Genomic DNA, 26,496 nt, shown 5'->3' with positions numbered 1-26,496 from the left:
GTGCAATGGCCCCACTTGGGCCCACTGCCCAACACTCGCTGGGGCGCCACCAGTCCCAGAACGCTGACCTTGATGCGCCGGGAGCCCAGGGCTCAGCCCTCCAGCGAACCTGCACACTCCACACGTAATTTTGGTCTATACAGCAAGTTAACTCTGGCCAGAGATGACACTGAATTTGGGTTTCTGGCTCCTGTGAATAACGTTGTTATAAATATCTGTGTAGGGCTTTTCTGTAGAAGCCTGCTTTATTTCTCTTGAGTACACACCCAGGAGTAGCATGGCTGGGTCCCATGGTAACTCTGTGGTTAACACTCTGAGATTGTGCCAGACTGTCCTCCTGCAGGAATTAAGGTGTGGGCCTTAAGCACACGTGGAATGACTAGTCTTAGGGAGGGAAGGAGAGAAACCTGCCCTGCGCCTGAAGAACAGAAGCGAGAGGGGGTATATGTAGCTATGAATTCATTTGATTCTATGTAGTGTAAGATTTAACAGGAAAGCGTTCACTACAATGGCTGGAATAAGGCACACGTTTTATCATTGTTTAATTGTACTTCCAGTGGAAAGGCAGATAGACAAAAAAGGACTTAAACACGGAGGTCACACTCACTTGGGTAGACCTTCGAGTCTGCCGAGCTTGTCTGGAGCGCGCTTTCCGTAACGACTCTGCTTCCTCATCCCGTACAGGAGTCAGATATGACCTGCGGGGAAGAAGAGTCACACCAGAGGTAAGGCCCTGGGGGACAGCAGGTGCGTCTGCACACCGAGGGGATTTCTGTGAGGTAAGATGAAGTCAGGCCGACTCAACCCGACAGCCTATGGGTGAACATTACATAAGCCAAGACATTATCTGTAAACGTATTAGTGTTCGTGCAGAATCACACCATCTGTAACTGTAAAATGAGAATCTTCTTTCCTCTTTCCCATCCTTAGACTTTTTATTTATTTATTTTATTTATTTATTTCACACTCTGGCTAGCAGCGATGACAGTCGTTTCCCTGCTTCGCTCCTGCCTTCAGAGAGACAGCTTCTGGCTAAGACACTGCAGACGCTGCTCCTCAAGTGAAGGCAACTCCTTCCCCGCCCATGGGAGTGGGCTAGGAGGGGCTTGTTGTTATTTGTTTCGTTTTTTAATCATTAGTGTGCGAACTTCATCATAGGCTTTTCTTCCCTGTATACTGAGATTATCATTTCTTTCTTCTGTTAATATGGAGAATTACACTGAACAATTTTTGAATGATAAAACCACCCTAAATGCTTGGGATAAGCTCAACTTCATCATGATGTATCATCATTCATATAGACTTACTTTTTATATAGATTCAGTATTATTTACTTTAGGATTCCTCCATCTGTGTTCATGCAAGAAACTGGCCTGTAATTTTCCCTTATAATAACCCAGCCAGTCTTGAAATTAAAGTATGAAAGTTGGGAAGTGTTTTCTCCTTGTCTATTTTCTTTGAGAATCTGTGTAAGACTGGGGTCATTTCCTCCTTAAATAATTGGAAGGGTTCACCAACAGACCCATCTGGGTTTAGAGTGTTTTTTATGGGAAGGTTTTAAATAAGGGTTTCAATTTCTTTAATAGAATTAGGCCTATTCAGATTTTCTGTTTTGGTGATATTTGTTTTTCAAGGAATCTTATCTATATTTTCATATTCAGTACCACAAAATGGTTCATAATATCCTAATAATACATTTTAATTGTCACTGTAATACAAGCATATCTCAGAGATACTGCAAGGTCAGTTCCAGACCACCACAATAAAGTGGGTCTTGCAATAAAGTCAGTCATGTGAAATTTTTGGTTGTCCAGTACATATAAAAATTATGTTTACGCTATACTGTAGTAAGTGTGCAACAGCATATCTTAAAAAAACAAGGTACATACTTTAATTTAAAAATATTGTTAAAAACGCTAGCCATTATCGGAGCCTTCAGCAAGCTGTAATCTTTTTGCTGGTGGAGGGTCTTGCCTTGATGTTGCTGGCGGCTCACTGGTCAGGATGGTGGTTGCTGAGGGCTGGGGTGGCCGTGGCGATGTCTTGGAAGAAGACAGCAGTGACGTTTGCCTCATTGACTGACTCTTCCCTTCACGAACGATTTCTCTGTTGCCTACGATGCTGGCTGATACCATTTTACCCACAGTAGAACTTCTTTCAAGACTGGAGTCAATCCCCTCAAATCCTGCCCCTGCTTTATCAACTAAGTTATGTAATATTCTAAATCCTTTGTTGTCATCTTAATAACCTTCACAGTATGTTCACCAGGAGTAGAGTCCATTGCAAAAAACCACTTTCTTTTTTTCTTTAAATTTTATTTTTTTAATTGGAGTATAGTTGATTTACGTGTGTTAGTTTCAAGTGTATAGCAAAGTGATTCAGTTATACATATACATATATCTATTCTTTTTCAGCTTCTTTTCCCTTATACGTTATTACCAAATATTGAGTAGAGTTCCCTGTGCTACACAGTAGTCCTTATTGTTTAGGTTTTATGTGTAGTAGTATGTACATGTTGATCCCAAACTCCTAATTTACTCCTACCCTTCCCCTTCGGTAACCGTAAGTTTGTTTTCTATGTCTGTGAGTCTATTTCTGTTTTGTATATAAGTTCATTTGTATCTTTTATTTATTTATTTTTTTTAAGATTCCACATACAAGTGATATCATATGGTATTTGTCTTTGTCTAGCTTACTTCACCTAGTATGATAATCTCTAGGTCCATCCATGTTGCTGCGAATGGCATTATTTCATTCTTTTTTTTATGGCTGAGTGATACTCCATTGTCTATCTGTACCACATCTTCTTTATCCATTCATCTGTCGATGGACATTTAGGTTGCTTCTACGTCTTCGCTACTGTAACTAGCGCTGCTATGAATAAGAAACCACTTTCTTTGGTCACCCATAAGAAGCAACTCCTCATCCTTCAAGTTGTATCATGAGATTGCAGCAATTCAGTCACATCTTCAGGCCCCCATTTCTAATTCTATTTCTCTTGCTTTCTCCACCAAATCTGCAGTTACCTCCTCCACTGGAGTCTTGAACCCCTCGAAGTCATCCATGAGGGTTGGAATCTACTTCTTCCAAACTCCTGTTATGGTGGATATTCTGATCTCTTCCCATGAATCACAAATGTTCTTAATGGCATCTAGAATGGTGATTCCTTTCCAGAGGGTTTTCAATTGACTTTGCCCAGATCCATCAGAGGAGTCACCATCTACGGCAGCTATAGCGTGATGAAATGTATTTCTTTTTTTCTTTTTTCATAAATTTATTTATTTATTTTTGGCTGCACTGGGTCTTCGTTGCTGCGCATGGGCTTTTCTCTAGTTGCAGTGAGCGGGGGCTACTCTTCATTGCGGAGCACAGGCTTCTCATTGCGGTGGCTTCTCTTTGTTGCAGAGCACGGGCTCTAGGCGCATGGGCTTCAGTAGTTGTGGCAAAAGGGCTCAGTAGTTTTGGCTCACAGGCTCTAGAGCACAGGCTCAGTAGTTGTGGCACACAGGCTTAGTTGTGCCGCAGCATGTGGGATCTTCCCGGACCAGGGATCGAACCCGTGTCGCCTGCATTGGCAGGCGGATTCTTATCCATTGCACCACTAGTGAAGTCCCCGAAATGTATTTCTTAAACAATAAGGCTTGAAAGTTACTCCTTGATCCACAGGCTGCAGGACGGATGTTGTGTTTGCAGGCATGAAAACAACATGAGTCTCATTGTCCATCTCTATCAGAGCTCTTGGGTGACACCAGGTGCACTGTCAACGAGCAGTAATATTTTGAATCTTTTTTTCTTCCGAGCAGTAGGTCTCAACAGTGGGCTTAAAATATTCAGTAAACCATGTGGTAAACAGGTGTGCTGTCATCCAGGCTTTGTTGTTCCATTTACAGAGCACAGGCAGAGCAGACGTAGCATAATTCTTAAGGGCCCTAGGATTTTCGGAACGGTAAATGAGCATTGGCTTCAACTGAAAGTCACCAGCTGCATTAGCCCCTAACAGGAGAGTCAGCCTGTCCTTTGAAGCCAGGCACTGACGTCCCCTCTCTAACTATGGAAGTCCTGGATGGCATCTTCTTCCAATAGAAGGCTGTTTAACCTACACTGAAAATCTGTTGTTTAGTGCAGCCACTTTCATGAATTATCTTAGCTGGATCTTCTGGGTAACTTGCTGCAGCTTCTACATCAGCACCTGTTGCTTCACCTTGCACTTTTATGTTATTGAGAATGCATCTTTCCTTAAACCTCATGAATCAACCTCTGCCAAGCTTCAAGTTTTTCTTCTGCAGCTTCCCCACCGCTTTCAGCCTTCATGGAACTGAAGAGAGTTAGGGCCTTGCTCTGGATGAGGCTTTGTTGTTTCTGGTTTGATCTTCTATCCAGACCACTCAGACTTTCTCCATATCAGCGATAAGGCTGTTTCGCTTTCTTATCATTTGTGTGTTCACTGAAGTAGCACTTTTAATTTCCTTCAAGAACTTTTCTTTTGCATTTCCAGCTTGGCTAACTCTTTGGTGCAAGAGGCCCAGCTTTAGGCCTATCTTGGCTTTCCACGTGCCTTCCTCACTAAGGGTAATAATTTCTAGTTTTTGATTTAAAGTGAGAGATGTGCAACTCTTCCTTTCACTTGACTACTTAGAGACCCTCGTAGGGTTATTAATTGGCCTAATTTCAGTATTGTTGTGTCTCAGGGAATAGGGAAGCCCAAGGAGAGGGAGAGGGACTGGGGAACCGCTGCTGGGTAGAGCAGTAAAAGTACAGCATTTGTTGATTAAGTTTGTGGTTTCATATGGGTGTGGTGTGTGGCACCCCAAACAATTACAATAGTAACATCAAATATCACTGATCACAGATATCACAATAATGAAAAAGTTTGAAATATTGTGAGAATAACCAAATGTGACACAGAGACATGAAGTGACCAGATGCTGTTGGAAAAATGGCGCCGAGAGACTTGTTCGACACAGGCTGCCACCAACCTTCAATTTGTGAACAATGCAGTATCTGGAAGCGATAATATGAAGCATAATAAAATTAGGTCTACTTGTACCTATAGCAACGATTCTCAAACTGTTTGGTCTGAGGACCCTTTTATATTTTAAAAAATTATTGAGGATCCCCAAACAGCTTTTGTTTATGTGGGGTATATCTATTAATATTTACCTTATTAGGCAGTAAAGTTGAGAAATTAAACATGTGTTTATTAATTCATCTGAAAATGATAGCCCTATTACATGTTAACATCAATAACTTATCTTTTATGAAAAATAACTAAATTTTCTAAAAAAAAATTTAGTAAGAGTGGCATTATTTTACATTTTTGTAAATTTCTTTAATGGTGGCTTAATAGAAGACAGCCCGATTCTCATATACATTTTTGTATTCGATATGCTGCAATATGTTGTTTTAGTTAAAATATATAAAAAATACCCAGTCCTGCACAGATATGTAGTTGGAAAAGCAAGGAGTATTAGAATAGCTTTTTCAGATAATTGTGGACAGTCTTCTTTGATCCTACAGTCAAACACAAGTGGTACTTTCTTCAAGGTTAGTCGCAATGTGGAATCTGAAATGACGTTAACAGAATTTTCATATTCTGTTATGCCGAAATCCAGTGGTCTATCTTGTACTTTGGATGGAATGTCTTACCCAGGCGTGTCTTTGGTAAAATCTCCCAAATGGTGACACATTTCATTATGCAATAGTAATTTTAAAAATCACATTCTTCAACATACGGTTTAAGCTCCTTAACATCAGTCTTGGCAATGATTTTTTGGATTTGACACGAAAAACAAAAATGAACAAGTGGGACTTCATCAAACTTTTTGCTTCTGCACAGCAAAGAAAATCAGCAACAAAACAATAAGGCAACCTACTGAATGGGAGAAAATATTTGCAAGTCATGTATCTGATAAGGGGTTAATAGCCAAACTAGATAAAGAACTCATACAACTCAAAAGAAAACAAACAACCTGATTAAAAAATGGACAGAGGATCTGAACAGACTTTTTCCAAAGAAGGTATACAGATGGACAACAGGCACATGAAAAGATGCTCAACATCACCAATCATCAGGGAAATGCAAATCAGAACCACGGTGAGATGTCACCTCACACCTGTCTAAATGGCTATTAGATAAGAAATAACAAGTGCTGGTGAGGGCGTGGAGAAAAGGGAGCCCTCATGCACTGCTGGTGGGAATGTAAATTGGTGCAGCCACTCTGGAAAACAGTATGGAGGTTCCTCGAAAAATTAAAAATAGAACTACCATATGATCCAGCAGTTCCACTTCTGGGTGTTTATCTGAAGGAAACCAAATCGCAGTCTCGATCTGTACTAAATCTGTACCCCAATGTTCACAGCAGGACTATTCACAATTGCCAAGATACGGAAACAACCTAAGTGTCTACTGACAGATGAATGGATAAAGAAAATGTGGCAGGGGCTTCCCTGGTGGCGCAGTGGTTGGGAATCCGCCTGCCAATGCAGCGGACACGGGTTCGTGCCCCGGTCTGGGAAGATCCCACATGCCGCGGAGCAACTCGGCCTGTGAGCCACAACTACTGAGCCTGTGCATCTGGAGCCTGTGCTCTGCAACAGGAGAGGCCGTGGCGGTGAGAGGCCCGCGCACCGTGATGAAGAGTGGCCCCCGCTTGCCACAACTGGAGAAAGCCCTCGCACAGAAACGAAGACCCAACACAGCCAAAAATAAAAATAAATAAAATAAATAAATTTTAAAAAAAAAAATGAAGTTGTAGCACTGAGTGCAACTCTTTAAAAAAAAAAATGTGGCGTATGTATGTGTGTGTATACACACACACACACCCGCGCGCGTGCGCACATGTACATACCTAATGGAATATTATTCAGTCATAAAAAAGAGGAAATCTTGGGTTTCCCTGGTGGCGCAGTGGTTGAGAATCTGCCTGCTAATGCAGGGGACATGGGTTCGAGCCCTGGTCTGGGAAGATCCCACATGCCACGGAGCAACTGGGCCCGTGAGCCACAACTACTGAGCCTGCGCATCTGGAGCCTGTGCTCCGCAACAAGAGAGGCCACGACAGTGAGAGGCCCGCGCACTGCGGTGAACAGTGGCCCCCGCTTGCTGCAACTGGAGAAAGCCCTCGCGCAGAAACGAAGACCCAACACAGCCAAAAATAAATAAATAAATAAATAAATAAAAAGCCAGGCATTTTTTTTTTAAAAAAAAAAAGAGGAAATCTTGCCATTTGCAACAACATGGATGGGTCTTGAGGGCATTATGCTAAGAGAAACAGAGAAAGACAAATACTGTACGATCTCATTTGTATGTGGAATCTAAAAAACTGAATTCATAGGTACAGAGAACAGACTGGTGGTTGCCAGAGGTGGGGGGGTGGGCGAAGTGGGTGGAGGTGGTCAAAAGGTACAAACTTCCAGTTATAAGATAAATAAGTCCTGGGAATGTATGCACAACAAGGTGACTACAGTTAACAACACTAATGTATTCGAAAGCTGCTAAGAAAGCAGATCTTAAAAGTGCTCATCGCAAGGAAAATATGTGTGGTGCTGGATGTTAACTAAATTTATTGTGGTGATCATTTTGTAATATGCTTATCAAATCATTATGTTGTATACCAAAAAAGATTGTTTTATTTCAATTATATCAATAAAAAATAATAAAAGTTAAAAAAAAAACCCACATTCTCTAATATTATCTTTGGTCTCAGAACAGTCTTTCCACATTGGGAAGCAGTCAACAGTATCACCCACAGTGACAGGTACAAGTTTTCCAAAGTTCTAATTTCTGCTTTAAATGTTACAATTGGCAACCAGCACTCAGAATGACAGGTTCGCTTGGTTCATTTTCAGGAGAATGTCAGCCACATGCCTACCTCTGAATAACCGGTCTGAGCGGCCACTTTTCAGGAAGAAGTGGTGCCCAGGAGAAGCAGCCAGCCCTCACCTCTCCTTCTCCAACTACAGGTACACTTCTATTACAACTCGCTGGCCACCCTCCTATTATTTACTACACTTTTCCTGTATTTTCTATTCTCCTCTCTCTCTGGGTTTCATTCTGGGTGTTTTCCACTGTCCAATCTAATTAGTTCACAAATCCTCTCTTCAGCTGCTTTACTACAACTGAATTTCTTAATTTGTTATTTTATTTTTCAGTTCTAGCATTTCCATCTTTCCAAAGAGAGGGCAGTTCTCTATTGAAATTCTCTATCTTGTCTTCTATTTTCTTGAACATATTAACTGTAATTTACTATGATTATTTTAAAGTCCACATCTGATAACAATCAATATCTGGGTCTGTTCCTAGTGTCTGTATTTTCTCTTAGTCTTTTGTAAATCAGTCTTATTACGCAGTATGTCTGGTAATTTTTGAATTAATGCCAGAATTTTTAATGAAACAATGTAGTAATAACTTGCAGCTCTGGAAGATGTTGTCATCCTCCAGAGAGGATATTCTTTTCTCTGGCTTAGTTAGGCTAAGAAACTGGTTCTCAAACTTTCATTGCATCAGAATCGCTTGGAAGGCTTGTGAAATACAAATCTCATGAGGCTCTCCCCTCAGAAGCCCTGATTTAGCAGGTGTGGAGGGGGTCTGGGAATCTGCATTTCTGATTAGTTCTCAGGTGACGCTGCTGATGTGGAGACCACACTGTGAAAACCATGGGGTAAGCAAACCCCCTTCACCCACTTTGAGACTGAGCCGCCTGGAAGCTGGGCTTCAGTCTTTACAGAGCTGGCCATGTCTGGCAAGCCCCTCCTGCTAGAAGGCAGCCCTTCGATGGTCGCAGGGGAAGTCTGGGGTGTCCACTGGGGCCCCTGTTTCTGAACTCTAATTTCCGTTCCCTAAGCACTGGGAGACGGCTGGAAACCTCACCCAGCTTCTCAGCCTTGTAGCCACTGCCTCACTGGTCAGTCAGCACCTTGGGGGACAAGCACAGCCGGGTGCTGGGCTCGCCTCCTATGCTTTCCTTCTCTCTGGGATCTGGGTCCCTCAAGTCCTCACTTCCTTACCATCTCTCCAGTGCCGTCAAAGACTTTTTTTTCTTATGTTTATCCAGCTTTTCTGGTTATTCTCAGTAGGAGGGTTTGTCTATTACAAGATATGCCATAGCCTGAAACAGAAGTTCTCAACCAGGCTATATGTTAAGAGATTTTTTTCCTCCACGTGGATTAGTAAACTGGAATTGCCATACATGTCTCAATCCACTGTGAGTTCGGTATGTGTGCCTCTTTCCTTAATAGACTCCTCTTCTCTGGGTGAAGTGGAAAAACCTGAGTCCCCAGACTTGCAAAGCTGCGGACCAGCCCTGGAGTCGGTGAGCACACCGAGGACGAACCGCTCAGGCAATGCTGCCCGGCTCACCAGCCAGCGTCCTCACGCACCACCTCCGCCTGCAAACACGCAGCACCCACTGCACCGCTTCCTGACTGCCGTCTCTTCTCTGCGCCCTAGACAGACGCCACAGTGAGGGCGCGAGCTTCTGCCTGGCCAATCGCACTGCCTGCTCCGGCGAGTTGTACGGAATGAGAGAGATGGAGCTGGCAAAAACAGGTCTGGGGGTGAAATCGAGGGCCTTTTGCCTCACTTGGAGTCTTAAATATTTGAAATCATACATGCTTTTTCCGGAAAAAAATTAGAAAACAGATCAACATGTGAAAATAAAAATAAACTGAATTCTACCACGTGAAGATAAGCCCATTTTTATTCTACTACACGTATGCCTAGATTTTTATCTATGTATGTCTATTCTATACCTATATATAGTATATTATAGTCCATTTTTAATGAATATTATGTATATTACTTTGTAACCTGTGTCAATATATGAAACTTTTACTAAGTTGTAAGAAAAAAAATCTATAAAAACCAAACCCAGAAAACCCCAGTACTTGAGTTTTAAAGGTTTTTGAGGAGGGAAGGAACATTTTCATTCACTTTCGTTTACCCAGGTATGGATTCCAAATTCACAGAAGTGATGCACCTTAACATACGGTTTCCTGGGGGACACACTGCGTCTTCAGTAGAGCCTGAGCCCTTGTACCTTCTAAACCCAGACAGGGGAGCAAACTGTAGTCCTGGAGCCAAACCTGGCTGCCACATCCTGTAAATCAAGTTTTACCAACGACAGCAGCAGAGTTTAATATTTGCAATGGAGACAAAATGGCCTGCAAAACCTAAAATGTATGTTATCTGGCCGTTTACACACAAAACTTGGCAACGCCCGTGCCAGACCACACCCACAGCCAGCACACCATCTGGGCCTCGTGAACCTGTGCATCACGTGGCCCTTCACCGCCCTGAAAAGACGATGGTCTCGGCCCACAAGGTCCTGCGACGGAAGCACAGTGGCAGCCGTGGCTTCACAGCCATCCCTGCTCTGGCCTCCAGATAAAACTAGGCTAACATCCGCAATGCAGTGACAGAGGAAGGGATTCGATGCTGAAGTCTTCTAATTACCACGCCTGTCTACGCTGTTTCTGTCTACTCTGTTTCCTACTCCTGTTTCCTAGAGGGCAGGAAGCATTTTTCTTTGTATTTGCTATGACTCTGAGGTTACATGATCAGTGGAATTCAAACACTTAGCAGAGAATTTAAGCATGACTACACAAAAATAATTTGTTCTCTGCCTCTCAAGTTTACAGTGCTCCTTTACATACTACACAACGGCTAATTTTATCTTAAGAAGCTGTGCAAAATGCCTAGAGCAAATCATCACTGAACATCAAGAAAACCATCATCATAATAATAAAAGACCTAGACTATCTTCTGACAAGTACAGTGTGGTGATAAAGTACCCTGACATGGGAATCAGACCGCCTGGGTTTGAACCCTGGCTCCTCAACTTCCTTGCTAGGCGATCTCGGATAAAACGTTTACGCACTCTGAACCCAAGTTTCTTACGCAGCAAAGGTATCAGCAGCTGCAACAGGTATGAGCAGAAATCAGCAGGGCTGCTGTGAGGACCGGACGGCCTGGCTGTTGCTCTCGCATCACCACCGCTCCTGCTGCACTGTTTCCATCCTCACGTTAATAGCTCCGCGGGGCGATTTGGCAAAGAAAGAAAGGTGCTAGAATATCCATCCCACCTGGTCTAATAAAGAGCTCCCCTTAATTATTTTTCCCAGAAATGGATAATTCATTGGGAAGCGGTCTTAATGCCCATGAAAATATTCTCCATGCAGGTTTGAAGGGCTAAGTAAAATAAAGCTACTTTAAGTAGAAGAACGAAAGGAAAATAACCAAGAAGATTTCCAGGGAGAGTACAAAGCTGTTTTCCCCAGAATGATGAGAGAATAATCTCTCATCCAGAGCCCACTAACAGGAAACTGGTGTTTGGAATAGCTTTAGGGAGTCCTACATTTAAAATCTGTGAAGACAGAATGGTACTTAACGGTTAACTTCAAACGGGGCAGAAACCAAGTTGAGTGTATGTCTTTACAGCACTCGGGATGCTGCGGTCATTAATTACAGAATGCCTACTGGTCCTCTACCAGGGCCTGTCATTCCTCGGACTACATCCTGTGAATGAGGTTGCACAGGCACAGGTACATTTCAGAGAGGTGAGAAGGAACTTCCTAAAGATCAACCTGGAAGCACGCAGGGACAGCTACGGGGCAGGGGATGAGCCAGAGAAGAACAGAGCACGGACCTGTGGCTAAAGATGTTATGAGTTCGAGGAGCCACATGATCTAACTTCAAGACTTCAGGTAGAGAGGATAAAATCATTCCTGTTTTACGGAAGAGCTGACCGAGGCCCAAGGAAACACTGAAGCGCCCACCCAGGGTCACAGCGCTGGCAGGTGAGACCTAAAGGGAGCAGGACCGGCCGCCCGGCCCCAGCACCACACGAAAACGGGCTCTTCACCTAGTGCCACGGCACCCCAGCTGTGTGGATTCGTGCAGCAAGACATTCATTTTTCCAAATCTAGCAACATCAGGAGGGGGGTACTGTCTTATGTTAGGCTTCTCTTAGTGTCCCCTGATATTTTCCAAAAGTCTGCCATCAGCAACACTCCATCTTGGAAAAGGATGCTTTCGTATCTCCAGAGGTTGCCATTCACATGCAGTACAGCCATCCCGGACAAGCCGGAAGGGACAGGTGACAAGAGAGACCAAATTCTCCTGCAGAGGACGCAGCCCCCACGGCGGCCAGGCGTTAGTGCAGGTTTTCCTTGCCGTTTCTAACTAGGAACGGTGTTCCTGGGTTCTAGTGTCAGCTTAGCCATTAACTAACAAGAAAGGCTCTTTCTTGCCTTTTAGGGTCAGAGGGAAGGGAGTGGTTTGGTTTATTTGTTTATACCCTTGTCCTGAAGAGGACCTGGGAGCTAAAGGAAATGCATACCTGCAGCAATACTTTAAACAGATGAAGAAATATGCGGGAAAGGAAAAGAACGGCCAGATACAGCTAGAGTTCTGGGTGGCCGCCAGAAGTCAGGCGCCGCTGTACACATGGTGTCAGGAAGCTCCGCAGGGAGATCCAGGCGGGAAACAGAAACCCGAGTGATGCAGGAGGCGGCAGAGCAGCTCAGGAGGGTCCTGGGAGGAGAAGAGGAGGAAGCCCAGGAAGCCCCAGGTGCCTGCCGAGGCGGAAGGGCTGGAAGAGCACAGAGCAGGGGCGGCGGGGAAGGACAGAGGGGCAGGGAAGACTGGAACCAGAGGCCGTGGAAGACACAGGTTCCAGAAGGCAGTGGCCCATGACCAAGCGCACGGAGAGTCTGCGGTGGAGGCGCCGGACGGGCGAGGGGGCAGGGCTCCGATTCGGCAGGCTGGAGAGGGAGCAGGAGGTGGGGGACAGAGTGGGGTCAGAGCCCTCCCTCGAGAGCGACAGGGAGAGTGGGGTGAGGCGGAGGCCCGGAAAGGAGGGGCTCTATGAGAAGGTGGGAGGACAGGCACGAGGGCAGGTGCGCCTCCGTCCCCGTCACCAGTGAGCTCTTGGTGCTCCTTCTGGGAAGCACTGTGCGCCCCGGCTCTGGGATCCTCCCCAAGGGAAACTCCCTACGCCCAGCACAGAATGCTGGACCAGCCTGATGGCCGCCAAGACGATGCCTCAGTTGGTTTCCAAAAGCCCGGATTCCCCATTCGGATTCCAGAGAGGACGGAAAGCTTTCAATTTACTTTGCTTTCAGAAGTGGTTTCTCCCAAGACAGATACTCACTTCCTTCAAAAAACAAAACATCAAGAGAGCCTAACCCCTGTGCCCACAGTGCCAGCTGACGGTATCGCACGGCCCAGGGGAGACCGGCTTCTCGGACACGGACCGGTGGGGTCAGAGCACGTGGGCTGTGAAGTCCCAAAGACCCGGTTTTGAATCCTGGCTTTGCCACTTACTGGCTCTGTGACTGTGGGCAGGGCCCGTCATCTGAGCCTTAATTTTCTTATATGTATTAAAGAAAATAGTATTATTCGTCTCACAAAGCTATGAGGATTAAATGCATCTAGGGAGTACTGGCGTACGGTAAGCATTCAGAACGCTAATTCTCTAACCCCGTCTACACCTTTCGCATGTCTGAGGCCACCTGAGATGCCGCCACGGCCTCCCGTCTCACAGGGCCCGCCTCCTCCTCCGAGCGCGCAGTACGCCACCTACACAGTCTGCCCTCGAGGGTCCACCCCCCACGCGGCCTCGTGGTTTCCGAGGCGCGTACCCGGCGCCCTCAGTCTCGAGGGCACAAGGCAGGCAGGCCTCTCTCGTGTCGCACCTGCAGTCCTCGCACAGCACTGAACGCGCGAGCAGCAGGACAGCCACCTCCTAACTCCACACGGAGCGATTCAGAAGCTAAAAGGCAACCTCGACGCACAAGCTGTGCACTCTCAGCTGGAGAGCAAACCAGGGCTCTTGCCTGGCAGCCCGGGGGGCTGCCGCCTGCGCCTGCTGCTCTCACGTGAAGGAACGCCACCTGCGGGGACACACCTTCTCTGCCTACACTAGAACACCTGAAGTGGAATGGGGTTGGCGTGCTTACCCGCACCCCGAGCCAAACACAGGACGGGGCCTTGAGGAGCCAGCCTTCTGCGAAGTGGATCAACAGGCGTGCCTCTGCTGCCCCCCTCTGGACACCAGGATCACTACACAGCGGCTTGTTCATCCCCACCCATTTACCCGACTCCTTGCTGAGTAGTGGGCTCTGCGGTATGAAGAAAACCCAGCAGAAAGAGCACCTCCCGGAGCTCCCGATGCAGGGGTGTCAGCTGGACCAGCCCTAAGGACAGGGCCACAGAAGAACACCGGCAAGAGAACCCCGGCTTCAGCCTGGGGCTGGGGGAACGGGAAGGCGGCAGGGGGGTGAATCTCAGGGGCTCGTACGGTACGAACAGAACTCTGCTCAGCAGAGAAGGTGACAGAAGGCTGTCCCAGAAAGAAGGGTCAGCGCGGACATCAAACACGTTCAGGGAACACAAAGCAGCACGATCGCCAAAGATACACAATACAGGAAGGAGAGGAGGAGCAGGGAGAGAACAGTCCAGTTCTGGCAGGCTGGGCAGACGGTCCAACGAGCAGTCTCCCCATGGGGCTGCGATGACGGCCAGCCGCAGGGGCGCCTAAATGCCTGACTCAGCCCCATTTTGAACTGTCTACGATCTGCTCCTCTGAGCAACCAAGATCAATGAGGAAACTTCTTACACGTATGGGAAAACATTTATTACCATTAAGATTCAACCTGATTGGGACTTCCCTGGTGGTGCAGTGGTTGAGAATCCGCCTGCCAATGCAGGGGACACGGGTTCGAGCCCTGGTCCGGGAAGATCCCACATGCCGCGGAGCAACTAAGCCCGTGCGCCACAACTCCTGAGCCTGAGCTCTAGAGCCCATAAGCCACAACTACTGAGCACCCGTTCCACAACTACTGAAGCCCTCGCCTAGAGCCCGTGCTCCGCAACGAGAAGCCACCGCAATGAGAAGCCCGCGCACCATAACGAGGAGTAGCCCCCGCTCACCGCAACTAGAGAAAGCCCGTGCGCAGCAACGAAGACCCAATGCAGCCAAAAATAATAATAAATAAAATAAAAAATAAAGTATGAAAAAAATGAAATAGAAAAGATTCAATCTGACTGTACAGTTTGTAGTAAGCAAAGTGCTTTTACCCAGACCTCAATGAGTTAGTCTCTTCATTTTATAATTTCCTGTTCAAAGGCCAACTCAAGGAGCGATCTATGCCTTCACATACCCAAACCAGCTTCTCCCTGTAATTGCCCTAAATATCTGACATTTTTCCCGTCTTATTTACTTAAAATATATACTATGTAATATTTAAGCTATAAAGGATATAAACAATACAACCACCACCTGTGTACTACTATCCAACTTAAGTATAACATTACTGATACCAGTTTCCTCTTAAAAAGAGATGCATGTTTCTACTTCCTGAAATTCTTAACCGTCCTCTGCCACTCTAATCTCTTGGATGGGATCCTTAAGTCAGCGCACATGTTTAAATCAATTAGGAATAGGAAGAAAAACCAGAATAGTTGCCAACTGGTTATTCCAAACACTGCATCTTATTCTTACCATCCCCCCACCCCAACCATAGCGCCCAAATGGTGTGCGCAACCAGCCAGCTTCCCAAAGAACCACCAGGAAGAGACGCGGACGGAGAGCAGAAGGACGCTCTCGGCCATCAGAGCTGCCAAGCAGACACTCACCTGCGGCTCCTGCCCCTCCAGGCCCAGTGCTCACGGGTGCCCAGCTCGGCACACCAGTCGGCCCGCAAACCCAGAACACAAAGATCAACCTCCTGCGCCTCCCATTTCCATAAAACCGGGAACGGCAAGGACTCCACTGCCAGATCAAACCATCACAGGTGAGAGGTCAAGCACCTCAGACACACCTGCCACACACCTGTGCAACAGCTTTCCCAGAAGCCCAATTTGTTGAAAAAGTGCCCACTCCTCCGGCTGTCCTTCCTTAGTAAACACTAGAGCTCGTTTTGTGAGGTTGTCACAAGCGACCATCTTCTTCCAACATGGGAAAATCACCTGGTATGGGGGGGGCTTGAGTGAGGGCACAAAATTTTGGTCCCTCCCACATGTCACCAACACTCACAGCTCTGAAAAAAGAACCACTTTATCAGAAGGAGATTAACTGTAAACACACGGCTGATAAGAGCTTTGTGCAGCAGGTGTCGGGTGACTGCTGGCTGTACTCTGAAGTGGCTGGGAGCTGGGGCAGAGCCGCCAGAGGCTCTGCAGCTTCAGGCAGCCGGCTTCCTGGCCGCCTCTGGAATGCGTGTGTCCTGTGGGGGGGGGACATTTTTAAGCCGCCACTCCTGAAATGTTAGGTGGTGTGCTGAGGAACTGTGTGACAAACGCCACTGTCTCTGGAAATGAAGAGGGTTCATGTCTCAGCAGCTGTGTTTAGGAACAGAAATACAGAAAAAAGATAATAAGACTTGAAAATTCCAGGCCCTTGCATCTTACTGTAGTAAGTCTCAGCAGGCACCAACCAGGTCTTCTTTCCCAGAACTGCCGAGTGGGGCGAAATGGTCCGAGTGTTATTTTTAAACAGCTTTACTGAGATATAATTCACATCCCCATTTAAGTGTACCATAGTTACGCAATTATCACCATAATCAATTTAAAAACATTTTGATCACCCCAAAAAGAAACCCCACATGCATTATAGTCACTTCCCACTTGGTGTTTTTAAATACAGACCAACAGCATCTTTCCCACTGGCTAACTAGTGCCATCAGATCTGGCCCGTCATCAACTGCAGGACGCACCAGCACTTTACCACCGAGAAAGGGAAGCGGTGCCAATCAGGTGTCAATCACACATGCTCTTTTATCACCATTTAAAAATTACTTACTTTAATAGTTATTGAAAGGGCTCTTTCAGACTTATTTAGACACATTTAGTACCAGCAGTGCACATAACCCAGTAGAAGTAACGTGAGCACCGATGACCAAATGCACACACGTGTGGGGATGACAACTGGCAGTGATGACATGTCCTGATGGCGGAGCTTGTGAGACATGAAAAAAGCGGCCCCCAGAATCAACAGCACCCAACGCTGCACGACATGGCGTGTGCTCAGCGACAAAACAGCAGAAACTGACCTCCTAACTATGGCAAGAAAGGAGTCAAGCAAGCGTAATCTTTAACAGCTAATGGGCTAACATAATAACTAATCATACAAGCAACCCAGAAACCTCCAGCACGGCAATACTTAAGAGAATGTACCGACCGCTGCAAACATTTCACTCTCCTCCTGTTCCTAGTTAGGAAGAGAGAGAACTGCTTATACCAGCAGAGAAAAGCCTGGTAAGCTCAGCACTGCTGCGGGCTCTCAGGGAAAGAAAATACTCATTCCAGAACAAGAACTGAGAGAGGCTGGAGGAGCTTGAGAACCTCTTCTCTAGAACACCTCCTTGAATTGACAACTGCCTGACTTTAGCTTGGAGACAGGGAGATGAGTCAAACAACTTTTAAAAACCATGACTCAGTGTTTAATTACTTGTTTTAAATTTCTGACATTCCAAAGACGATGCCAAATTAATCTGCTGACAGCTTCACTTAGTGGAATAACTACCCAGCTTATAAAGACCCCAAAGGATTCAAGAAGGTCAGCACGTGCGGTATATATGACTCGGCCGTGAACAGACCAAACAAAGCAAGTCGCATGTGAGCTATCTGGGAAAGACAAATAACTTTAGCTTCTTGTAGAGAAAAACTGTTTTGGCCATTTCTACAAGAAAAGGAAGGGCACCAATAAAACAGAAGGTGTAAAATTCAGGGCTGGGGCGAGAGGATCAAAGGCGGGAGCCCGCAGACTCCAACATTAGCCCCGGGAGTTGTTGACACTGTTGACGCTGTTGCTGAGGAAAACCTGGGGCTTTGGGAATGCAGGCAGCTGCCACGCCCTGCGACAGCTGCTGCCTGCCCTGACACCCTGCCGCCTTCTGCCAGTTGCGTGCCGTGTGCCCTCTCCACCCTGCCGTCCGCCAGCCCGGTCAACCCCTGCCCAATCGGAGGACGCTGGTGGTTTCTACCGTCCTCAGGAGCAACCCCAAAATGGGATGCAGTGATCAGAGTGCCATGAAGGCAGAGACTGCCACGTTCGAGGCCACTGATGGAGATGGACTGGCCCCTGGACCAAAACTTTTTGTTAATCCAAAGGAAGAAATGGTTAGTGAGTTCAATGGGGAGGAAAAAGAGGCTTGAGTTATGGTCTCCACTGTGCCTGACTCAAGGTGTGATATCAGGCAAATCACTCCATGCTCTTAGGGCCTCAGCATTTCCATCTGCAAAACAGGGGCATAACTCCTCTTCCTTTCCATCAGGTAAAAGGAACACACTGGTCACAGGGGAGCTTTTCAGAAAAAAAAAAAACAAAGAAAAAGAAAGAAAATTTAAAAAAGGAACTTTGTAAATCCAAGACTGTGCCCTTCTCAAAAGTAATAAACTTTCAGAGGTCCTGCCCTGAGCTTATGTAACAAAATCACAAATTATCTAGAATCCTGCATAAATTACCTTGACTCGCTTGACTACTGTGTCTACTCTTCAATGACTGTGGCCATCTTCACAGACTTACATCATAACAGAGACTGTTGTCCACAGAATTAATTTTTTTTCAAGCTCACCTGCCCCCCACCTCCATTACAATGGTAATTCTTCATCACTCTGGAACTTTGGAAAATACAGGAAAAAATAAAAATAAAATAACAATTACCCATCATCCCTCAGAAAAATCTAGTGTTAACCTCTCCGTGTTGATCACGATTTGGTATCATAATGACCACTTGCATCCAGCCCTGTCTACTGATGAATCTGTAATCATATCTGTAGTTCACAGGCTGAGCGAAGGGCCACCCCCCACCCGGGGAGAGTGGCGCCCGCTCCCTGGCCAGCGCTGCACGTGCCCACTTCCCCCCTCTTCGAACAAAACCGGCTCAGAAAGGGAAAGTCAGGTGTGCCGGTTCCATGGGAAGACCCACACCCCAATGCACGAGCTCTAGTTACCCTGCAAACAGAGATTCTTTCTGAGATGACTTTTCCGCTGGGCAGGTCTTGCTATGGCCAGTTTGAAGACCCATTTGCCCGATGCTAATTGTTTCCAACGGGACCTGTCAACACAGGCTCCAGGCCTCCATTTCCCAGCAAGAGCCAAAATGCTTCCACAAGGAGCTGATTACAGAGAAAGCTGCAGCTTCAAGAGAAGAATTAGTACCCAGCATGCTCTTTCAGAAGGAACATTTAGTTGTTTTCAAAACATGTGCTTTTTTTTCAGCGTGTGTTTGTCTGAAGGAGAAACTGAACGGCTTTAATTCTGTAAAGGCTTAAATGACGTTTTATTTGATCAAGCCATTCTCCGGCTGAAAGCACTCCAGTCCACAGCTCTGAGAGCGGAAGTTCAAGTTTCTCAGCACAGCACAGACAGAAACTACACCATGTGGTTCCTGCCCGCCTCTCTCTAGCGCCACAATTTCCAAAGTATTCCCAATGGAGTACCAGTTAGGTTTCTGTGAAAAAACAAAACTATTCGACGGACACAGAAATCTGGCAACTGCTGCAAATTCTAACCAGCCCCACGCCCTGGAGAGGAGCGATCACCAGGTTTCGGAGCAACCATTTACCTGTGTTTAAGCCGTCGTTTCACAAATTCGCTGGGCCACAGAACACTTTTTTTCTGCATCTAAACCTACTTCACACAAGACACCTGCGGAAACGCTGCACTGGCCTTGCCCTCCTCCCAGTGCCAGGCACAGTGAACTTGTTCCCCGAATTTCTCATGTCCCTCTAAAATACCACCCTCCTGTTATGACCAGCCTCTCAAAACTCAAGCCCAGGCACCTCCTCTGCGGCCCCTTCCCTGCCCCTCTACTCCAGACCCCCTCTGTTCCCACATCAGACACTGTACTGCAGCTTCCGAGCTGCCTTCCACACGGACACGGGCTAGCTTTTCCCTGACCTTGGATCCTTAACGCCCCCGCGCTGGGCACACGGCAGCCTCTCACTAGACGGCTGTTAGACGCCTTACACACGCAAGTTCCCGTAGCAGCTCTCTACCGGATACAACAGTGCATGTGCAACACCTTCTGTCTCAACAGCGACTCCTGATGCACTTACCTCACTGCTCCTCTAGATTGCTTGCTCTATCTTTAGTACAGCTGGTCACTTCTAATTATTGTTACTGTGAAATAAAGTTCATATTTTATGGCAAGACCAGAACAATTCAGACATAAACACATCTGCTCTGCCCTCTGGCCCCCGCTCTCCCCCTTACTGTGCAGGGCGTATCTGCATTTTACGTCGACCAAACCTCCATCGGCAGGAACACCTGCTCAGCCACGAAGAGCAGCGTTCTCCCAGCACCAACAAGCAGCGCCTTAAAGATAACCTTCCTTCTTGATGGGGCCACGATGATGCTCAGACGTGGCTCGTGTGACCCGTCAATAAGACGTCATTTCGCGTACGGCCTTGTGTCTCAAAAACTTATGCTACTGTGCCGTGACCTCTAACGGGCGGAACAGTTCTTGGAGCTTGCTGAGACGTTCTTCCAGGTTATAATCCGCAAATCCGGCTCAAATAAAATTCTCCACTTCTTAGATCAACTGACTAATTTTTGTCAACACCGCCGACTGAAGTCACGGTCTGAGGTTTCTGTCTGCCGCTCATCTGCATCCTGAGCATCTAGACGCTGCCCCGGGAGCTCTCCCTCACGGTGCCTCTCCCTCTCCAGTGTTCCCAGTGTCCTGTGTGAGTTTGTCTCTGGTGGGGACTGTTGCACAGAAATCCCTTGGACCCCAGGTTGAAGATGTGTTTATCTTCAAGGTAGTTTTGAATTTGTTTGTGCCATGATGGCCCCCAAATTTTAAGAGTACAGACCTACTTCCTATGTTAAATTCTTGGCTTGGGCTTTCCAAACTATATGGGTAGTAAAAATATCCCATAAAAGATTTTTCTGACTACAAAGACTACTGTATAACACAGGAAACTATATTCAATATCTTGTAATAACCTATAATGGAGAAGAATCTCAGAAAGAATATATAAACATATTCTTTAAAAAATATATACAGTCTTTTTTTTTTTTAGGTAAGAAGTGGATTGATTGATTTTGGGGTTGCATTCGGTCTTTGTTGCTGCGTGCGGGCTTTCTCTAGTTGCGGCGAGCGGGGGCTACTCTTCGTTGCGGCGCGCAGGCTTCTCATTGCGGTGGCTTCTCTTGTTGCAGAGCACGGGCTCTAGGCACATGGGCTTCACTAGCTGTGGCGTGCAGGTTCAGTAGCTGTGGCTCTCAGGCTCTAGAGCGCAGGCTCAGTAGTTGTGGTACACCGGCTCAGCTGCTCCGCGGCATGTGGGATCTTCCTGGACCAGGGCTCAAACCCGTGTCCCCCGCAATGGCAGGCGGATTCTTAACCACCGTGCCACCAGGGAAGTCCCTATATATATTCTTAAGAAAAAAACCTGCCCGGACTCTTGACACATCTTTGGACCGTGGGCAAAGAACTGGGCAGCCCTTTGAAAATTCCAGCTCTACACAGGTTCTTGGTGATGGATCCAAGCCTAGTCAGGTCCACAGCCACGTGTCTTACATCCACACACGGCACTACACCGGAGCCTCCAGACTCTAGGTCTCATACCACCCTCGGCCACTCAGACCATTCTGGCTTTTGGGGTCTCTTCATTTTTGTCACCTGAGAGTTCCCTTTCATTCTTCTGAACTGAGCCACCCTTTCGTCTGTTTGTAATAGGAACAGGGCCCTTGTGGGCCTGCTTGCCATGCTGCTGGAAGCACCCCGTAAATAAACGTTGAGCACATTCACTCTTTTCCATCTCTTCCAACGACTACCTCAGTGCCAGCTACTGCTCTTCTTCACGCTCGCTCCTCTGCAGTGGTCTCCTAACTGGTCATCTCACATCCATTCCTGTCCATTCTTCCCCTGTCCACTTCGTATGCAATACTGCAACCAGAGTTTAAAAGGCAGAATTTTTAAAAATGTAAGTCACATCAACTTTTTTTTGTCTAAAATCTTCTACTGACAGATGACCCAGAAATTCTACTCCTAGGTACACACCCAAGAGAAATGAAAACATATGTTCATATAAAAACTTGCACATGAATGTTTATAACAACATTCTTCAAATAGCTGAAAGGTGGAAACAATCCAAATGTCCCCAACCTATGAATGGCAAACAAAATGCAGTGTATCCACGTAACGAAACAGTATCCGGCCATGAAAAGAATAAAGTACTGATGCACGCTACAACGCAGATGACTCTTGAAAACATGCCGCTAAGGGCAAGGAGCCAGTCACAGAAGACCACATTCTGATTCCGTTTAGATGAAATCTCCAGAGCAGGCAACTTGACAGAAACAGAAAGTAGATGAGTGGTTGCTTAGGCCTCTGGGGAATGGGCAGACGGGGTGGTGACAGCTAAAGGGTACGGGATTTCTTTTTAAGGTGATGAAAATGCTCTAAAATTGACTGTGGTGATGGCTGCGTTGAACTGGTGAATTACACGCTGTGTGAAGCACATCTCTGCAAAGCGGTTCAAAAAACTCTTCCAGTGGCTCACCATGGTTCTCGGCACATAAACCCACAACCTCCTCGCTGGGGGTGAGACTGCATCACGGAGCCCTGCCTGCGCCGCGGGCCTCACCGCAGACGGCTCTGTCCCTCACTCTCTGCACTCCAGCTGCCACGTCTCCTTCCGGCTCCTCCGAAGGATCGAGCACCATCCTCCGCTCGGTGTCTGCGGTGGCTGCCTGCTCTGCCTGGAACACCCGCCCCTGCCCCTCCCCTGGCTGTTATTTGCCCTGCAGTTCTCACTCGGGCATCACACCCTGAGAGTGACTTTCTCTGATCCCCCCAGAGAAGGCGAGTCTACGGTAGGCGGATCTTCTGTAAGGCACCAGGCACAGCATCTATCACAAGTGTAATTACCGTCGTTCCTCTTCCCTAGCGTATACACCTCGCGGGGGCTCAGACCATACTCGTCAGCTCACGGCTGTTCGGTCTGCGCTTGTCACGGTGCTTGGCAGCAGCAGGTGCTCAGAAAACTCTGGGAGGAATAAACGCTGCTGCAGATCGAGTGACTGAGTCCAACAGCTCTTTATCGAATACTCTCCCAGCTATTTATCTTGTGCCAGCTATATATTTATTTTATTATCTAGTAATTATTTATCTAACAAATATCTATCCCTATTTTGTGCCATCCCTAAAATGCTCTCATCTTGATATACCACATTCATATTACAATTCATTAATATCTTGACCTAATTCTTTTATTCTTACATTTGCTGCTCCTTGAGGAAATACATCCTAGTTCTATAAAACATGTGGCACACGGCTGGTACTCAATAAATATTTGTGGCTTGAATAGAACTTCTAAAACAAAAATCACAATCTGTAGCAGGTCATTGATCACACAGGTTATAAAATTCCCAGAAGACAGTAATTGTTTCTCCAGATTTCTCTAAATAATGGTTCATGCAACCAAATATTTAATAATGCAGTTTGATAAAGAACCTGGTTTACGCATCCTTCCAGGGACCATGATCTTAATGATGAATTTAACTCATTTCACTTGTCTCAGCTCAGAAGGAGTTTTTAAAGAGAGTTTTTTCCCCAGCTAATGAAAGACTGCTTTTGCATTTAGTTTCTAGATGAAACTAACAGTATCTAAGTAACGTCTGAGCTATGAAATACATAGACATTAAATATTGAAGATTGATTTATTAAAACTTTCCTGGCTGGAAGCCTATTAAAAGATGACGACTGTTAGCTCTACAATCTGTTAGCCCAGAAAATGGAATTTCTTCAAGTTTTACGTAAAGAAATGAAAAAAGAAAGGGAGGAAAGGAAGAAAAACACTATTTTTCAACTTAATATCTTCCTTCTATTTCTTCTCAAAATGCATGTCTTAGAGCTATCTTTATAATAAACGAACGTCTAAAAAGTTTAACTCATTGTACCTTGTAGATGAAAAGACACTCTGACTTGTTACACATATAGACACACTCAGAAATATAACACCTCCTTCCTTTGGATATTCAAAATAAAATGAAGTCAAAGTGAAATCTAAATTTTGGTATAAGATTTGACCTCTTTTTCTAGTCTTAAAAAAGGGATAATTATGGCTTCAGTCTTTATGTAGATCTGAAACTCCCAAATGGAATGCATTCTATTTTTACCACTTCTTCTAGTGGAAGAAAATGGCCTGTTCTCCTTGGTCACACCTTCCATGGTCTCTTAATCCTGATGCTCAGAAGGTTCTCTTAGCTTCTGCCTTAGATCTCTCTGAGGTCAGCTCACAGCTGCTCCCACCATCCCTCCAAGGAGCCTGCAGAACAGTTGGCCACCGTCCCTCTACAGTATCATCATGTGCCATCCACTTCCTTTTCTGGTATTCTTCTCAAATTAATCAAAACTGTACATCCTAGCTCTGTTTCTCTGAGCCTTTTATCATACCACTGCTTTTCTTTGCTGCCAGAAGTCATCGTGGACCACCCAGAGCAAAACCAAAGATGCTTCTCTCTGCTCAGGTGCTCCATCACAAAAGGGGGAAATAGTGCCTGACGGTGATCTCTCTCGTAAGACAAACAGAAAGAAGAAATGCCTAGATCCATAACAGAAGAAGTACCTATGTTAACTAATCAGAAAGAATTAAGATCTCCACCAAAAATCTCCCAGAGGCAAAATAGAAAACCCAAGCTGTAACATGAAGACCCGTTTTCACAGAAGTGTGTGCGATTGGGGGAAACACTTCCCGCCCACCCCTCTACCTACTCCCTCAGAGCAGAGCCCCACAAGTGACATCAGTCGTGACCCACCTCCTCCTCTCCCTGGCTTCCACAGAGGAGTCTGTCCCAGGAGTGGAGAGCAGAGCGGCAGCTGTGACCCCATTGGCAGTGCTAGGTGGGGCACGATTCGTGATCACACAGAGCGGGGTGCCGCAAGACACACTGTCTACTGTTCTCTCCGCTGTGGAGTCAGCCTGGGATTTGTGAGGAGGCCTGAAATCAAAAGGACACAAGCAGAAAGAGAGCGGTCAGGCACGCACACGTCAACGCAGTGGCAGAGACAGAGCTTCGAGGTGGGTTTACCCAGAGAATCTTCTTGCTCAGAATTTGTCTGTGGTTGGTCTGCTTTCTTAATTCTGAGCTCTTAAATCTTAGAACAGTGATTACGCTTTCCGTCTGATATCTTCTGCCCAAGCAGTTATGTTTTACGGAAAATATTTTTTACTTGAGATTAGAAAAAAATTTTTTTTTGATTAGCTATGGCACAAGGCAAGATAGTGACACATGCGAGAGAGCTCTGAATGAGTCCTGAGCACCATCTGGTCTCCACACACACATAACAGACACTGAAGTCACTTACGATCACGTCACTGCCCTTCAGTCCCGGGCAGTGAGTGCCTGCGGTGGCCTCACAGCGGACGGCCGTCTTCCTGGATCACCCAGACACACTCGACAGACACTCAGCAACCTCACCTAGCTTAGCAACTGCTCTCTTTCCACGGAACCAAATGCCTGATGGTCCGTATTCATAACTGCAGACAGGAGAGACTGAAACCAAAACTAACAGGATTCTACATGCAACCTTAACTACAGACTTTCCAACAGCAAGCTGTACAATTACATTCATTTACATGAAAACAAGACCTTTGTTTCTTAACAAAGAGTTGAGATCAACCATTGGCTTTCCACCCAAAAAGCTATCATTTGTGATGTCACAGCTTGTTGCTGGGGTAACAGAGATCCAAAATTGATACTCACAGAGATGGGGAAAGAAATGAAAATAATGAATGCTAAAAATCTGGTTTTTTCACCTACTTACAATTACCAGAATGCTTATAAGTAGCTATAAGCTCATTTTCAAATAATCACATTATTATAATAAGCTTGAAAGAATTAATCAGATCATAAAAACCGAAATATGGTACCTAGATGCCAGTATAAAATGAGAACAGTTTTGAAGTGGCATCTAAAAAATACAAGCCACTTCTCCAGAAGCAATTAATAGCTCAGAAAAAAGGTGAAATTTTACATTTATTTTTTAATTTAAAAAATGAAGGCAAATAATTCCTCAGACTTACAAGATGTATGAGCCTATAGGAAGCACTAATGAAATCAGCCAGGAACAAAGCTATAAAATAATTACACTTATCGAAACCTTACATGGAATTCTTTCTAGCTTAATAACATGCTTCGGTCTCTGCAATGTCTTATGCTGGAGAAATGCCAAGGATTTTATTTGTCAAATTACAGAATAGGATTCTTACTATTATTTTGAAATCTATAATTTTACAAGTAGGTTGTTAGGATCAGAACAGAAAAAGCTCCAGAGCAGGGATCAGAGGCTCTGGAACCACCTGGGGCTGAGTGTAACCTCTCCGATCTCTCCCCTGTACAATGGGGATAACGCTGCCTTGAAGTGCAGGGATCTTGTGATGATTTAAATCAAATAATGTCTGTGGAACACTCAGTATAGTGCCCACAATAAAAGATAAACTCAGTGGAAAGAAAATAGTGAAAAAGAAAAGAGCCCCAA

The 26,496-nt window shown here is 45.8% G+C and overlaps 1 protein-coding gene across 9 annotated transcripts in view; it reads right to left on the bottom strand.

Moving 5' to 3' along the window:
- Nucleotides 1-26,496, bottom strand: part of PPP1R12B (protein phosphatase 1 regulatory subunit 12B) — a 204,967-nt gene that overhangs the window by 94,134 nt on the left and 84,337 nt on the right. For 6 of the 9 annotated variants that reach the window (XM_059943491.1, XM_059943495.1, XM_059943500.1 and 3 more), the window contains 2 exons: nucleotides 24,774-24,956; nucleotides 608-698 (listed from right to left, as the gene is read on the bottom strand). In XM_059943491.1, the coding sequence (XP_059799474.1) occupies nucleotides 608-698; nucleotides 24,774-24,956 (274 nt within the window). Of the gene's footprint in view, nucleotides 1-607; nucleotides 699-21,788; nucleotides 21,901-24,773; nucleotides 24,957-26,496 lie in introns of those variants that run through there. The other 3 variants (XR_009506602.1, XM_059943504.1, XM_059943535.1) reach the window with 3 other exon arrangements.

Source organism: Balaenoptera ricei, chromosome 1, assembly GCF_028023285.1.
Source record: "Balaenoptera ricei isolate mBalRic1 chromosome 1, mBalRic1.hap2, whole genome shotgun sequence".
NCBI lineage: Eukaryota > Metazoa > Chordata > Mammalia > Artiodactyla > Balaenopteridae > Balaenoptera > Balaenoptera ricei.
The sequence above is the reverse complement of the archived record's forward strand: the minus strand, read 5'-3'. Positions and strand labels throughout refer to the sequence as shown.